The 12,938-nt window shown below is 34.7% G+C and overlaps 1 protein-coding gene across 4 annotated transcripts in view; it reads left to right on the forward strand.

Annotated features, from left to right (window-relative positions):
• Positions 1-12,938, forward strand: part of MICU3 (mitochondrial calcium uptake family member 3) — a 103,617-nt gene that overhangs the window by 75,670 nt on the left and 15,009 nt on the right. For 3 of the 4 annotated variants that reach the window (XM_032413518.1, XM_032413519.1, XM_032413520.1), the window contains 3 exons: positions 3,256-3,351; positions 8,928-9,028; positions 9,472-9,643. In XM_032413518.1, coding sequence (XP_032269409.1) covers positions 3,256-3,351; positions 8,928-9,028; positions 9,472-9,643 — 369 coding nt within the window. The remainder of the gene's footprint in view (positions 1-3,255; positions 3,352-8,927; positions 9,029-9,471; positions 9,644-12,938) is intronic. The other variant, XM_032413521.1, reaches the window with a different exon arrangement.

Consider the following 12,938-nt stretch of genomic DNA (forward strand, 5'->3'; position numbering starts at 1 on the left):
TCTATGGGTTGCTATTTTGTTTTTGTTTTCCCAGTTTGCCTAATCTCAGAGTATAATCTTTCTCAGATTCTAACTGTAACTAGGGTATTTACCTGTCTGCACACAGACAACTTTAGGGAGCCATTATTTTGCTTACCACAGTGATATATTCCCTTCTTGAAATCAGTCCTTTTTTCCTAACTTCCTTTTCTCTTCTTTCCTTCTGTCTTTCCTTTCTCCCTTCTTTTATTTCCTTCCTTCCTTCTTTCCTTCTGTCTTAGTCAATTCATTTTGCTATAATAAAAATATCATAAACTGGGTGGTTTATAAAGAACAAACATTTGTCATTGTTCTGGAGGCTGGGAAGTCCAGGATCATGTAGCAGATGCAGTGTGATGGGTGATGAGGGCCTACTTCCTAGTTCATAAATGGCACTTTCTCAGTGTGTCCTTACGTGGTGGGAAGGAGACAAAGGAACTCTCTCAAGCTTCTTTTATAAGGGCACTAATCCCATTCATGAAGGCTCTGCCCCTGTGACCTACTCCCCTCCCAGAGGCCCCACCTCCTCCTAATACCATCGCCTTGGAGGTTAGGATTTCAACCTAAGAATTTTTCAGACCATAGCTCCTTCTTTCCTTCTATTATTAATGTCATGAAATGCCTTCAGTAAGATCCTACTTTGGCTCAGCCAAAAAGGCATAGGGAATTCTTGACCGAAACTTCAAAGTTAAAGGAAGTTCTACTAATAACAGACTCTAAACTTAGGCAAAAAATATGTCAGGCTTACAGAATACAGTACATTTGGGACATCATTTTGCCTGTGCCATCCATTTTTGAAGTTCTTCTGAACTATCTATGTCTTCTTTTACCTTTTTTAGTAAAAGTCTACACCTACCTTAACGTTCTAGTAAAGAGGCCTAAAGCTCGTATAGTAATCAAAGACCCTGAGAAGACTTCAGGAAGTCTTTGCAAATTTTCCTACATTTACATATCAGAGCATTATAATATCTATTTCATAGCCATCACAGTGCTCAGTTAGTGATATTTGGGCATTTCTCTTCTCAGTCTTTCCTTAGTGTGTAGGCATATATTCTGGTTTTGTATTTTATTTGCATTTCTTGCTGTAAAATCTATTCTGATTTTCATTGCTACTTTAAACTTATTTTAAATATTGTGTTATACTTTTCTGACATTAAAGTTTTCTACTAGTTTTGCATGTTCTGAAAATTTACTCTCAATTCCATCACCCAAGCCATTGAAAAATTAAATACTGGCTCCTGAACAGACACACATCTAGGAATCTATGACTGTGCTGAGAAAATCACTGATACATGAGCTTTTTTTCCCTTAATACTAAGAATAACAACAGTTGCTGTGAGACTATTGTTCCTTTTTTCAGAAACTCTAATCTAAAAGACTGCCTGTATAAAACAACATATATAAGCAGTTATAGCAATTCAGTTATATATTCTATCATAATTTAATCTTTGGAGCTAAATGTTGAGTGTGAAAGCTTTCTGCAGGAGGCACCAATAAGCTAAATAAGATTTTTTTATTGAAAAAAGTAGTATATGATCCTGATAGATAAATAAACATTCTTAAAATATTTTAAAATATAGGAAAGCAAAAAGAAGATAATAAAACATATCCTAATCTCACCAGAGATAATCGATATATCCAAATATATTTACTTCTTTTCTAAGCTCAGAAAATGTATTTTTTTCTATAGAGATCCATATCAATATAGTTTGTCAAACTACTTTTATCCCTTAATATGTTGTGAACATCCTTCTGATGTCATCAGTGTTGGTATATGTACATATGTGAGTGTGTGAGTGGTGATGGTGACCAGTGCTGGAAGAAGGAAGGAGGCATTGCTTCACAAAGTGAATCAATCATTCTTGTTGCCCTTCAAATAACAGTGTAGTCAGCCTGATTTTCTAGCTTGATAGGTTTAATAATCCCTTTCTTTATCATATACTGACCTTTTCAGTTACAATAAAAAATGTATCCAAATTGATAATATTGAGATAATATTTGCAGAGTATTTAATCTAGTTAACATTTGAGGTTCTACCATACTTATATAAAAAAAATGAACTTTGTTCTAAATTCAGCTAATTTTGCTTGGCTTATAACTGCTTAGTTAAAGCTTGTTTTGTTACTAGAGGGTGTGGTGAGTAGATTCTCTAACATATTGCTGCATTTACACTGATGGTAATAAGTATGTCTATGTTTATATAAGTGATTCCTGCTAAATAATACTTTATTATTAAGATTTTATTAAAATATGGGCAGTAGGCAGTGTTTTTCTAATTAATAATAATGAACTAAAGCTTAGTTTTTTGAAATAACTCCCAAACACCTTGTAATTTTGTTAGTGGCACCAGATTTAAAAATTAACACACACAAAAATAAAAGTTCTCCTCATCATTAGACACTCACTCCTACATACATCGTGCAGCATTTTCTTCTCACAATAACAGGAATACAAGCCTGTGAACATGCGAAATCTTCCCTGATAAATCCTGACAGAAACTGCATTTAATTGTGTTTGTTTACAGAGACCCAAGTTAAGCTTGTAGTTCTATGTTTTCATATGAAGATTAGACTGCCCTTAATTGTGATCTCACCTTCCTCAGATTAGCCAATACTGAGATAGAAGCTAGTGTTCTATCCTTGCAAAAGGTTAGAAAGTACCTTATTTATTCACAGTAGACATACCTGCCAAATCCCTGAGTAGTTTTGAGTGGTTTAACCTAAACTGGCATATTTCTTTTTGACAACTGTTAGATTAATTTAAATTTTGTGTCTCTACATATGAATGTGGTCATTTTCTTTGATGCACTGACACGATGTACACTAGCCAATAATTGATTTTTAAATTAAGCCTGATTTTTATAGGTTGCTACAAAATTACCAAAATACTGCCCAAATGAATTTACTTCACATAGGTGTGAATAAAATTTTTATTTCACATTTTCTTAGAAGTTATGCATGTTTCAGTAGACAACATGGGGGAGGGCTGAGGAATGTGATCCTTTTTGACAGAGCCACATTGTACGTGGAAATAGTGGTTATATACCATTACACCCTTGAAAATACCCTGGGTTTACCAGCAATGTAATATAATACTGTTGTGCGCAGCAGAAAACAAAACAGGTAAGCTAATGTGTTTTCTTTTCAAGGTTGGCTAGAAGAGACTTAAAAGTATATAAATTATCATTCTTTGTGACTATTCTTTAGATTTCAGATGTACTTCTTAAAACTTCTACAGGTACTTAAAACAGATGCTGAGGAACTTGTCTCCAGAAGCTATTGGGATACACTGAGACGTAATACAAGCCAAGCACTCTTTTCAGACCTCGCAGAGGTATAATTAAACCTCAACCAGGACCTTGTACTATTTGCCATTTTGTTAAACTAGTCTTCGTTTCATTTTAGAGTTACAATGATGAAACCAAAAATAATTTTGTATTTTCCCTTTTCTTCAGTAAAGCAATAATTTCTATATATAAATGATAGATTCGAGTATGTCAGCAATGCTGGCAGGGGCTGCAAGGTTACCTATAACAGTCTATGTTAAGTCAGCTTTCTTGTTGTAGAAAACATGACTTTCTAACTTAACTAAAAAGAAATATCGCTATTTTTAATTTAAGGATCACTTTCAGAAATTTGAGAATGCTATTTTATAGTTTCACTGAATCTTTTAACCTTATAATTTTGCCATGTTACATGAAGTGCTGAAACTTTTAACTTGGTAAAAGACAGCTAGTGCTTTAGAGTTATGGTAGATTTAAACATTAAATTTCCGAATATTAGTTGTGTGTAGTTTACCAATGGTGAGTAAGGGAGGTATGGTAGGAGCAGTCAGTCAAGGAAGGGAGGAATATTTTAACTTGACATTATTTTGGATTGCCAATGCATAGAAAACTAAAAACAGACTGACTGTTATTCATTATTGTTTCTGAATTCCATAGAGACATGCACCTTATTGCTGCACTCAGGTGGGCTCCCCCCTTCCCCCCGCCCACTCAGCATGCCGCCATTGTTACTAGGGATTTGTCATTTTGTTTCGGGTTTTTGTTTTGTTTCGTTCTTAGGGATTTGTCATTTTAAAAGATGGGCTTTGTCTTCTACAGTAAACACGATTTCATATATCCTATTAAGAATTTTTTAAAACTTTACTATCAGTCTTAATTCTGAGATATTTTTCATTATTTTTCTCTTTAAAGCTGGCTTCTCATTTCTTTTTTCTGAAGTTTGACTTTTAAAAATTACACTTAAAAATATCTAGAGAAGTAAACTGAAATCAGGTGTGACTTCTGTTATCCGTATGTAGTGTTACTCAATTGGCACCTCTAGACTGGGACAGATACTTGGAAATGTTAATTTTGTCAGTTGTGTTCAATTTTAAAATCCCAAAACAAATAAAGCATTTTGCCCTTTCTCTAATTTACTTCTGATATGTAAATATGATGTAATTATGACCAGTAAATAACCTTTTAAAATTAACCTTTTAAATTTGAACCATTTTTTAGTCATAAAGTGGTAATAGATGTTTCATGTAAGGTATTTTAGAAGTACTTAATTCTGTAATCACTTATGCAGGCACATAGTAGTCAGTGCCTAAAAACAAGAGCAAATGGGGACATTGGCCCAAGAGTCCTACAAGCCAACTGAGACCTAGCTTCAAACTAACGGTCATGTCACTGCTCTCTCTCCATCCTGGATTGTCCACCTCAGCCTCCAGCCTGTCTTTAATCTAATTTAACTCTGCTAGAAATTCTCACAATTAGACACAATCCACTGATTTGATGTTGAATTTAATTCAGATCTTGGGAGGTTTAATATCAGAAGACCAGTTAGCTCTTACATAAACTCAGAGATTACATGGTATGCATAAGACCTTTTCGAGATGGAAACTGTCAGAGGTGTGCTTGGAGCTTACCTCTCCTAGAGTTAATTCTGTACATCTCTTCCCAACTCAACATCCGTGACATCCTGTTGGTACTTGAAAGTGGCCATGATAGAAGTATTAATACCATAGAAATAGGCAAACACTACAAATCAGGCTTTTTTTTTTTTTCCCTAAAGAGCTAGTTTATTTTACTAGCATACCATTGGCTGTAATCAATCCACATTATAATCATAAGCTACTAAATTAATTAATGAATTGATTCAAACATTATGAAAGTAAATCTGATAGAAGAAAGACGAAAACAAAACTTACATTGTGTTCTAAAATAAATAATTATTTGGGGATTATCTCTTACTACCCTCCCACATTAGAGAGGATAATTGAGAATTAATTTTAATTAAGTTACAACTCATTGAAATTCCTTATAGGTTACTGCCGATGCCACCGTAACATTGAATTGTTTATAAGTATTTTTTTCAGGATTCAAATTGGTTTAGAAAGAAAGCTTAGAAATCTACTTGATTTCCCTCCCCCCTGCCCTTTGGATAGAGTTTGATATGATTATTATCCCATTATAATCAAAAAAAATATGTTAAAGGTATCTTAAAAATCTGTAATATTTTACAGATTTTTAATTCCATGTAAATTTATCTATTTTATTTTTGATGAAATCATTTAAAGTAATTTTTAATCACAACAAAGATAAGGGCCTTTCATGTAAATGGCCCATGGGGATTCTTTTGTGGCTTTTTCTTGCTTTGTTATGAAAACACCTGAATTCATTTTATTTTAACAATGGGCACAAGAATCAAAGGGATAAAGTCTCTATTTTTGTCCCAACTCCCCTGTGATTTAAGTTATATAACACTGTTAGGATACTAAGGACACTGGTATGGTTTTCAATGACTCCCAACAGTGCTCTGTTTCATTGAATGGGGGGAGACAAGTTTTCACCATTTCCATTTTCTAATTTTTTTTCTCTAATGTCAAACTGTTACTTATGCCTCTGTGGTTCTGGATTATCTGGATAAGTGCAACCTAAGTCTAATAAGATTTTGATGATGAAAGACTGTAAACGAAGATCTGCTCTGCTCAGTGGGCATGAGAAAAGCTGGAAGAATGAGGTCATTATTGAAAACCTGCCATCTCATTTCACTGTGTTAGGTTTTGAGGTAAAGGACATCACAGCACTAAAGGAAAACATTTCATAATTATGTTAGCTGAGTTCACTAACTTTGGGTGTTCCTGTGACCTCTCATTTGAAGGCATTTTTTTTTTTCAGATCTATATAACGTGTAGTTTCAGTTAACAAGTAAGAGTGTGCCATGTAAAACTTTTTTTTGCATTAAGCTTCAACATTATTATCTTTTCTGTCTTGTCTAGTCCTTTTTCAACTTCTTGAAATATATTGATTTGGCAAAAATAAATAATATTTGTTGAGCGTTTACAATATGCCAGTTATAGTGCTAAATGATTTACATGTGTTACCAGATCCTCACAACAACACTTTAAGGTAGGTACTGTTGTTATTACTGAGGGTAATAATATCCTCAGAGAGATTAACTTCACCGAGGTCACTTAACTAATAAGGAAAAACGTCAGGATTCAAAGCCAGGAATCTGACTCTTGGGCTCATCATCTTACAGGCTCACCACCCCACTGCTTATTTGTGAAGTCAGTAACTTGTCTAAAACACCATGGCCCCTCTTCTGATCAACTTTATCTCCCCGCCACATTCCAGTCCTCTAGCTTCTAGATGGATACCCCAGTTCCTAATGTTGCCTGCTGATTCGATAGAGCCTCCACTCCTGTGCTCCATTAGGCCTGCCTTCTCGAATATTTTCTCCCCCAACTTAAGCTATTCCATGGGTAATAATGGGTTAGACTTGATCATACACAATCACAAAGGAATGTTTATAATTGACATGAGATTTCTCCTTTTTTCCCCAAAGGTCTTAATGCTATATGCCAAAGCATCTTGTGACTGCCAATAATAACATTTGTATGCTTCATTGACACTCAGAGTCTAATTTTATCTTCCAAATCATTATCGTAGATAGGTTCATGCCTATTTTACAGATAAGGAAGCTAAAGGTCAAAAAACTCTGTGAACTCAGGTCTTCTGATTTTAAATCCTGTCCTTACAGCAGTCTGCCTCCGCAACAGAAAGCTACTGGTGAAAGTAATAGTGCCTTTTGAGAACTACTCAGAATTACCCTAGTCTGTTGTCACAGGCGAAGCCCTGGAAGGCTGGCACCACTAACGTTCTTCAACATCCATTATAAGCTTGTTCAGGAAGGCGTAAGACAGTATGTGGCACCTGGCTTCCGGGCTGTTATTTTCTCCCTGGCAATCAGGTCTTCAGAGAACTTCGTTGGAGATATATAGGAAACTTCTAAGTTATTCCAACTCCTGAAAACACTTGGGAGTTGTCAGCAAACTTAAACTAAGTAGAGATCTTTCAAAACAATTTTAAGGAGGTTATATGCTAGATAATATATATATGTAATCCTAAGATTACTGAGGAAAACAAGCTAAACAAACCTAAGTAAGACTACACAATTTACTAAAAGAATTTCAACAATTTTAGATAATTTAAAGTAGAAGATACCCTACATGTTGGAGGTTTTAAGAGAGACCTGAGTAATCAAAGTAGCAAAGAGACCACTTAAAAACAGGAATTAAAAGGCACATGGGAGGGAAAAAGACCAATCACAAGATGTACTCTTTGTAACACCAAACTAGTCATTAGAAGTTAATAATATTTGGTCTAGGGAGAAGGGAAATAAAGATCCAAGAAATGTTAAAGGATAAAAGGCTGTCTTGATGAAAAATTGGGAAGAGAGCTATAAGGAATCAAAAGATTACCAAAAGCGTGTGGACGATGGGTAAGATGAGACTTTCCATCAGGGATCATAGAACACAACTTATCCTTTGTAGAGAAGTATATACTTTTTATTTCTTATGTTTTCTCTGAAACAGAATTCTGGCCAAGAAGTAACATTTCAGATATGTACCTTTGAATGGACATTTACAGCTATTTTTTTTAATACAGAAAATGTTAGTTATTATTTAACCTCTTATTTTTCTTACATTTCCCAGGATAATATATGGGAGAGTTAGAATCATTTGAATTTTATGATTTTTGTACCTGAGTTTATAAGATAGATATGAGTTAATGGAAGGAAGTGAGGAAGGAAGGAAAAAAGAGGAAGAAGAAGAAGGGATGGAAGGGGAGGGAGAAAAAAGAAAGGGAAATCTATGTCACCACATTAAAGGAAAGAAGGACTATTTTCATAGGCCATTAAACTTTATAAGGACTAGACTTAAGTGATTTTAAGAATACACTTGTTGGAACTTGAAGGAAAAAGTCCTCTGGAATTATTCTCTTATCCATTCAAAAATAATGTAAGACTTTTCTTTTAAAATAAATTATAGATTATGTAAATTCCAAAATAATAGTAGTATAGTTTCTCTTTCAAAATATGGTATCTTCTATTTAAAGTATCATAAATATGGAATACAATAGGAAAGTATCATGCTCAAAGGAAACTATTTTGTGAAGCATAAGACCATTCTTTTGTTGGCCCCATATATTTCATGTATCTGAAGAATTTACCTCTTTTGAACATCCTTTAAAAAAACTGATTTTTTTTAGGTTGATTAGGAAAATCCAAACTAAATGACTTAAAGATAAAACATTTAGGTGATTACTAAAAGATTTCAACTATTTTAGATAATTTAAAACACAGGTATTCTATATGCATAATTTGAGGTTGAAAACTTCCTAAAATATAGTCATCTTTAAAATTTTTTAGGATAAAGATCAATTTCAGTCATGTTTCTATTTTCAAATATTGAACTTCATTTTAACTGTAATGGCATTTATTAATGCAGTCTTTTCATTCTAATTTTAACATATTCATGTTCTTGGTATTTATTTATATGTTGATAAAATTCTTTGAGGGACATTGGGTATCCCTCTTGTTTGTTTACTGCAGCTAACCTTTAAATTGTGATTTTTTAAGCGTGCTGATGACATTACAAGTTTAGTAACAGATACTACACTTCTTGTACACTTTTTTGGAAAGAAAGGAAAAGCTGAGCTCAACTTTGAAGATTTTTATAGGTGAGCTTAATTTTATATTTGTTTTGAAAAATATTAACATGCTAAAGTCAGAAAGGTCTTTAGAAAGAATCATCTGGTGCAGAAATACTCACCTCTTCGCTGATTTCATCCTAGCTGAAGATACTGTCTCTAACAAACAGGCGCTTCCATCAGTACCTATATACTAGTCATTATATTGATAAGTATAACGGGAAGTTATCTGGATTATTTCCTGTATATTCCTAAGAAAGTATAAGCCACAGTGATAAGCATGGATGTAGTGTCCTCTCTAGTAAACACCAGGCACTACACAATAACTCTTTTAAGTCTCATCACTACCCTGCAAGATCTTTTTGTTGTCCCCAGTTTAAAGATGAGGAAGCCAGAGCCCTGAGAGGCTAAGTATCACCTGTTGCCATCGCTCTTCATTTATCTTATTCATTCTTTCTATATTTTTGTCATAGATTCATGGATAACCTACAGACAGAAGTTCTAGAAATAGAATTCCTTTCCTACTCTAATGGGATGAACACTATCAGTGAAGAAGATTTTGCTCATATTCTTTTACGATATACAAATGTGGAAAATACATCAGTGTTTTTGGAAAATGTGCGTTACAGTATACCTGAAGAAAAGGTATCTAATCTCCCATATCTATTTTATTACATATATTATCTTATAATTGTATAGATCTATAGAATATATTGTTTCTTAGTTCTTTTCTCCTCTGTGGATTAATAGGTATTTTGGATATATTTCATCCTTTTTTCCTCAGTGTCCTAGGTGCTCTGGCTAAATTTTTAAAATCGATTAATGTAAAATTCTGGGTAGAGATCCATGTTTTTCTTAGATAGGCTGAAAACCATTAAGGTTATTAACAAGTGTTTTATTCAAATTATGAATATCATTTTTGAAGAGAATTCTGCTGAGATACATGCTTTGACTACTACATAAACTAATCCCCTCGTATGAAACAGTTTATAGTGACATCATTTCAGTCACACTTTGTTCTCTAATATCCTTAATAAAAGGTCATTTGAAGACAGCCATTGATGAGTGAGTGATCTTATCAGCAAGTGAAGTGAAGTTTTTCAAAGAGTTTGGATGGCATGAATGGTTAAGAACCCTGGACAACTGATTGTCTATTTGTTTAGCAGCAAATGTGTTGTCAGCAATTCTGAGCAGTTGCATTACCTAGTGGTATTTGAATGCATCATTGCAACTAAATAGAACTGGTGTTACAAGTACCCCTTCAAGCATGAGATGTTTTGGATATATTGCCTTCTATTTGTGTTTATAGAAGGATCAAGTTAATCTATCCAAGAGAAACTTGCAAATAGTTTGACTTTGTTTAAAATGGATACACTGTGACAGTGCTAACAATTCGCCAGGTCCCCTAAGGAATGAGAAGAAAAGACCTGATGCATTTGGCCATTAGTTTACATAATCTCTTAGGGGACTTTATCTGTTTTACATGATTAAGCTGAATTTTTTCAATTCAGAGACACTTCCCTAAAAATAAGTATTAGAAATTGTACTACTTTGTCAAGCTGCTAGGATATTATTTAGGACCTAAATGAGTCTGCTTCTCTTTTTCTTTTATCCAATGGAAACACAGAAATCTATAATTCAAAAAGTTCAATTCCAGGGTGAAGAGTGTATGGGAACTCTTTGTACTATTTTTGCAACTATTTTTTTATACCTAAAGTTATTTGAAAATAAACTTTTCTTTTAGGTTAAATTCAGTTTCTGAAAACGTATAATTGATAGAAGTATCTTAAGCACTATACATCATTACAGCTAAAAAAAAGGAAAATTTGACAAATGAACCAACATCGATTCTCATGACTTTTGTTTGTTTGTTTTGGTATTACCTCATCAATCCTTAGAACCGACTTCCAGACATTGACATCTTTTTTTTAGAAAAAGGGAAGCTGAGTCTCAGATACTTAGACACTTGCCCGAGGAATCAAACCCACAACTGTAAGCCAGTGATATTCCTCGAACACCCTACTTATATCTTTCCCTTCCTTTCACTTCTCATCCCCTCTCTCCAAAAAGAATAACAAGTACAGCTACTTGGATGGCACTCTACATATTCTAAAATACTTTTAGTTCCATTCATGCATCTAGCAGATATTAGGCATCTGCTATTTACAAGACCTTATTCTAGTTTTATGGTGGATAAAGTGACAAGATAAGCAAAATCCTTGTCTTGTAGAAATACCTCTTAGTGGAGACAATAAACAAGTAAACAAAAAATTAATAAGTGATATATTTTTAGATAATAATAAATATTATGAAGAGAAACAAAAATCATGGGGACTGGAAAATAAGCTGGACTGTCAGGGAAACATTCTCTGATCAGGTAGCTTTTGAGGAAAGACGGTGAGGAATGACCTATGCAAAGATCTGGATGAAGAACATTCCAGGCGGAGGAAACAGCAAATACCAAGGGCTTGGAGACAGAAAAAGCTGAGATTATTTGAGAAATTGCAAAAAAGGGTAAAATAAGTCAATAGGAAAATAGTAGGAGATGAAGGAAAGACAGATATGGGTTAGATCTTCCAGGACCCTGTAGACCAAGATAAGGAATTTAGATTTTATTCTAATGGTGGTTCTAAGAGTGATGGGAAGCTACTATAGTATTTAAACTTTGAAGCAGGGGTCAGCAAACTACCTACCTCCTGTTTCTGTAAATAATGTTTTATTGGAACATAGTCACACTCATTCTTTGAATGTACTGTCTGCGAATGCTTCGGTGCCTTAGCGTAGGTGCCACACAGACCATATTGCCTACACAAATGAAAATATTTACCCTCTGACCTTTTATAGAAAAAGTGTGCTAACCTTGCTTTAGAACATAGGTGAATATACATTCATCCATCAGGTATTTATGTAGCAAGTATTCACTGTCTACTCTGACACCCGAATGTGATCCGACTCACGTGCCAGATACCAGATTCATGTTTCAGAAGATCATCATGGCTGGTATATTGAGAATAGACTTTAGTTGGCCCACCTCTGAAAGAAAGAGACAAGTTAGAATGTTGTCACAGGAGTTCAGGGAAGAGATGAGCATGGTTTGCACCAGGGTGAACGTAGGGAAAGGTGGTCAGATATTGGGTCATTTAAAGAGTAGAGTTGATCGAACTGGCTGCTGGATTAGACTTCAGTGTGAAGGAGAAAGAGGAATCAAGAATTCCTAGGGTTTGGGCCTGAACCACATAGTGAAATAGTGGTGCCATTCACTGAGCCAAGCAAGACTGCAAGTTTGGGGTTAGGAAAAAATTGATAATTTCATTTCGGACAACTTGAGTTTGAGATTCCTATGAGGTATCTAAATGAAGAAATTACATAGGCAGTTGGATATGTGCCTCGGGAATTTAGGGGTGCCATCAGGACTTTTTTGGTAATCATTAGTGTATCAACTTCCAAATTATGTCTCCAGCTTAAACATCTCCCCTGAATTTCAGACTTCTACACTGTACCACCTACTCAGCATCTCCACTTGGGTATCCAGTAGACACCTCAGGCTTACTAGTTGCAAAATTAAAACTCCTGATCATCCCCCAAATTTCCATACACTGTCTTTCCTGTTGCAGTTAATGGAAACTCTGCTTTCCCTAATTGTTCTAGCCAAAATGTTCGACTCCTTCCTTTGACCTTCCACATACAATCCATCAACAGATCCTCTTGATGCCGCCTCCATCTGCAGGACCACTCTTGCCCCCACCACTGCTCCTACCCTTGTCACCTTCTCTCTTGCCTGAATCCTTGCAGTTGCCTCCTAAATCATCTTTCTGCTTCCAACTTTGCCCCCCTACAATGTGTTCTCCATTTGGCAATTAAGGAAATGATTGATACCATGATTCAGATCTTATGAACTTACCATTGTACTCAAAGAAAGAGCTGAAATTCTTACGGTGGC

Source organism: Phoca vitulina, unplaced genomic scaffold (genome assembly GCF_004348235.1).
Source record: "Phoca vitulina isolate PV1807 unplaced genomic scaffold, GSC_HSeal_1.0 scaffold15, whole genome shotgun sequence".
NCBI classification, from domain to species: domain Eukaryota; kingdom Metazoa; phylum Chordata; class Mammalia; order Carnivora; family Phocidae; genus Phoca; species Phoca vitulina.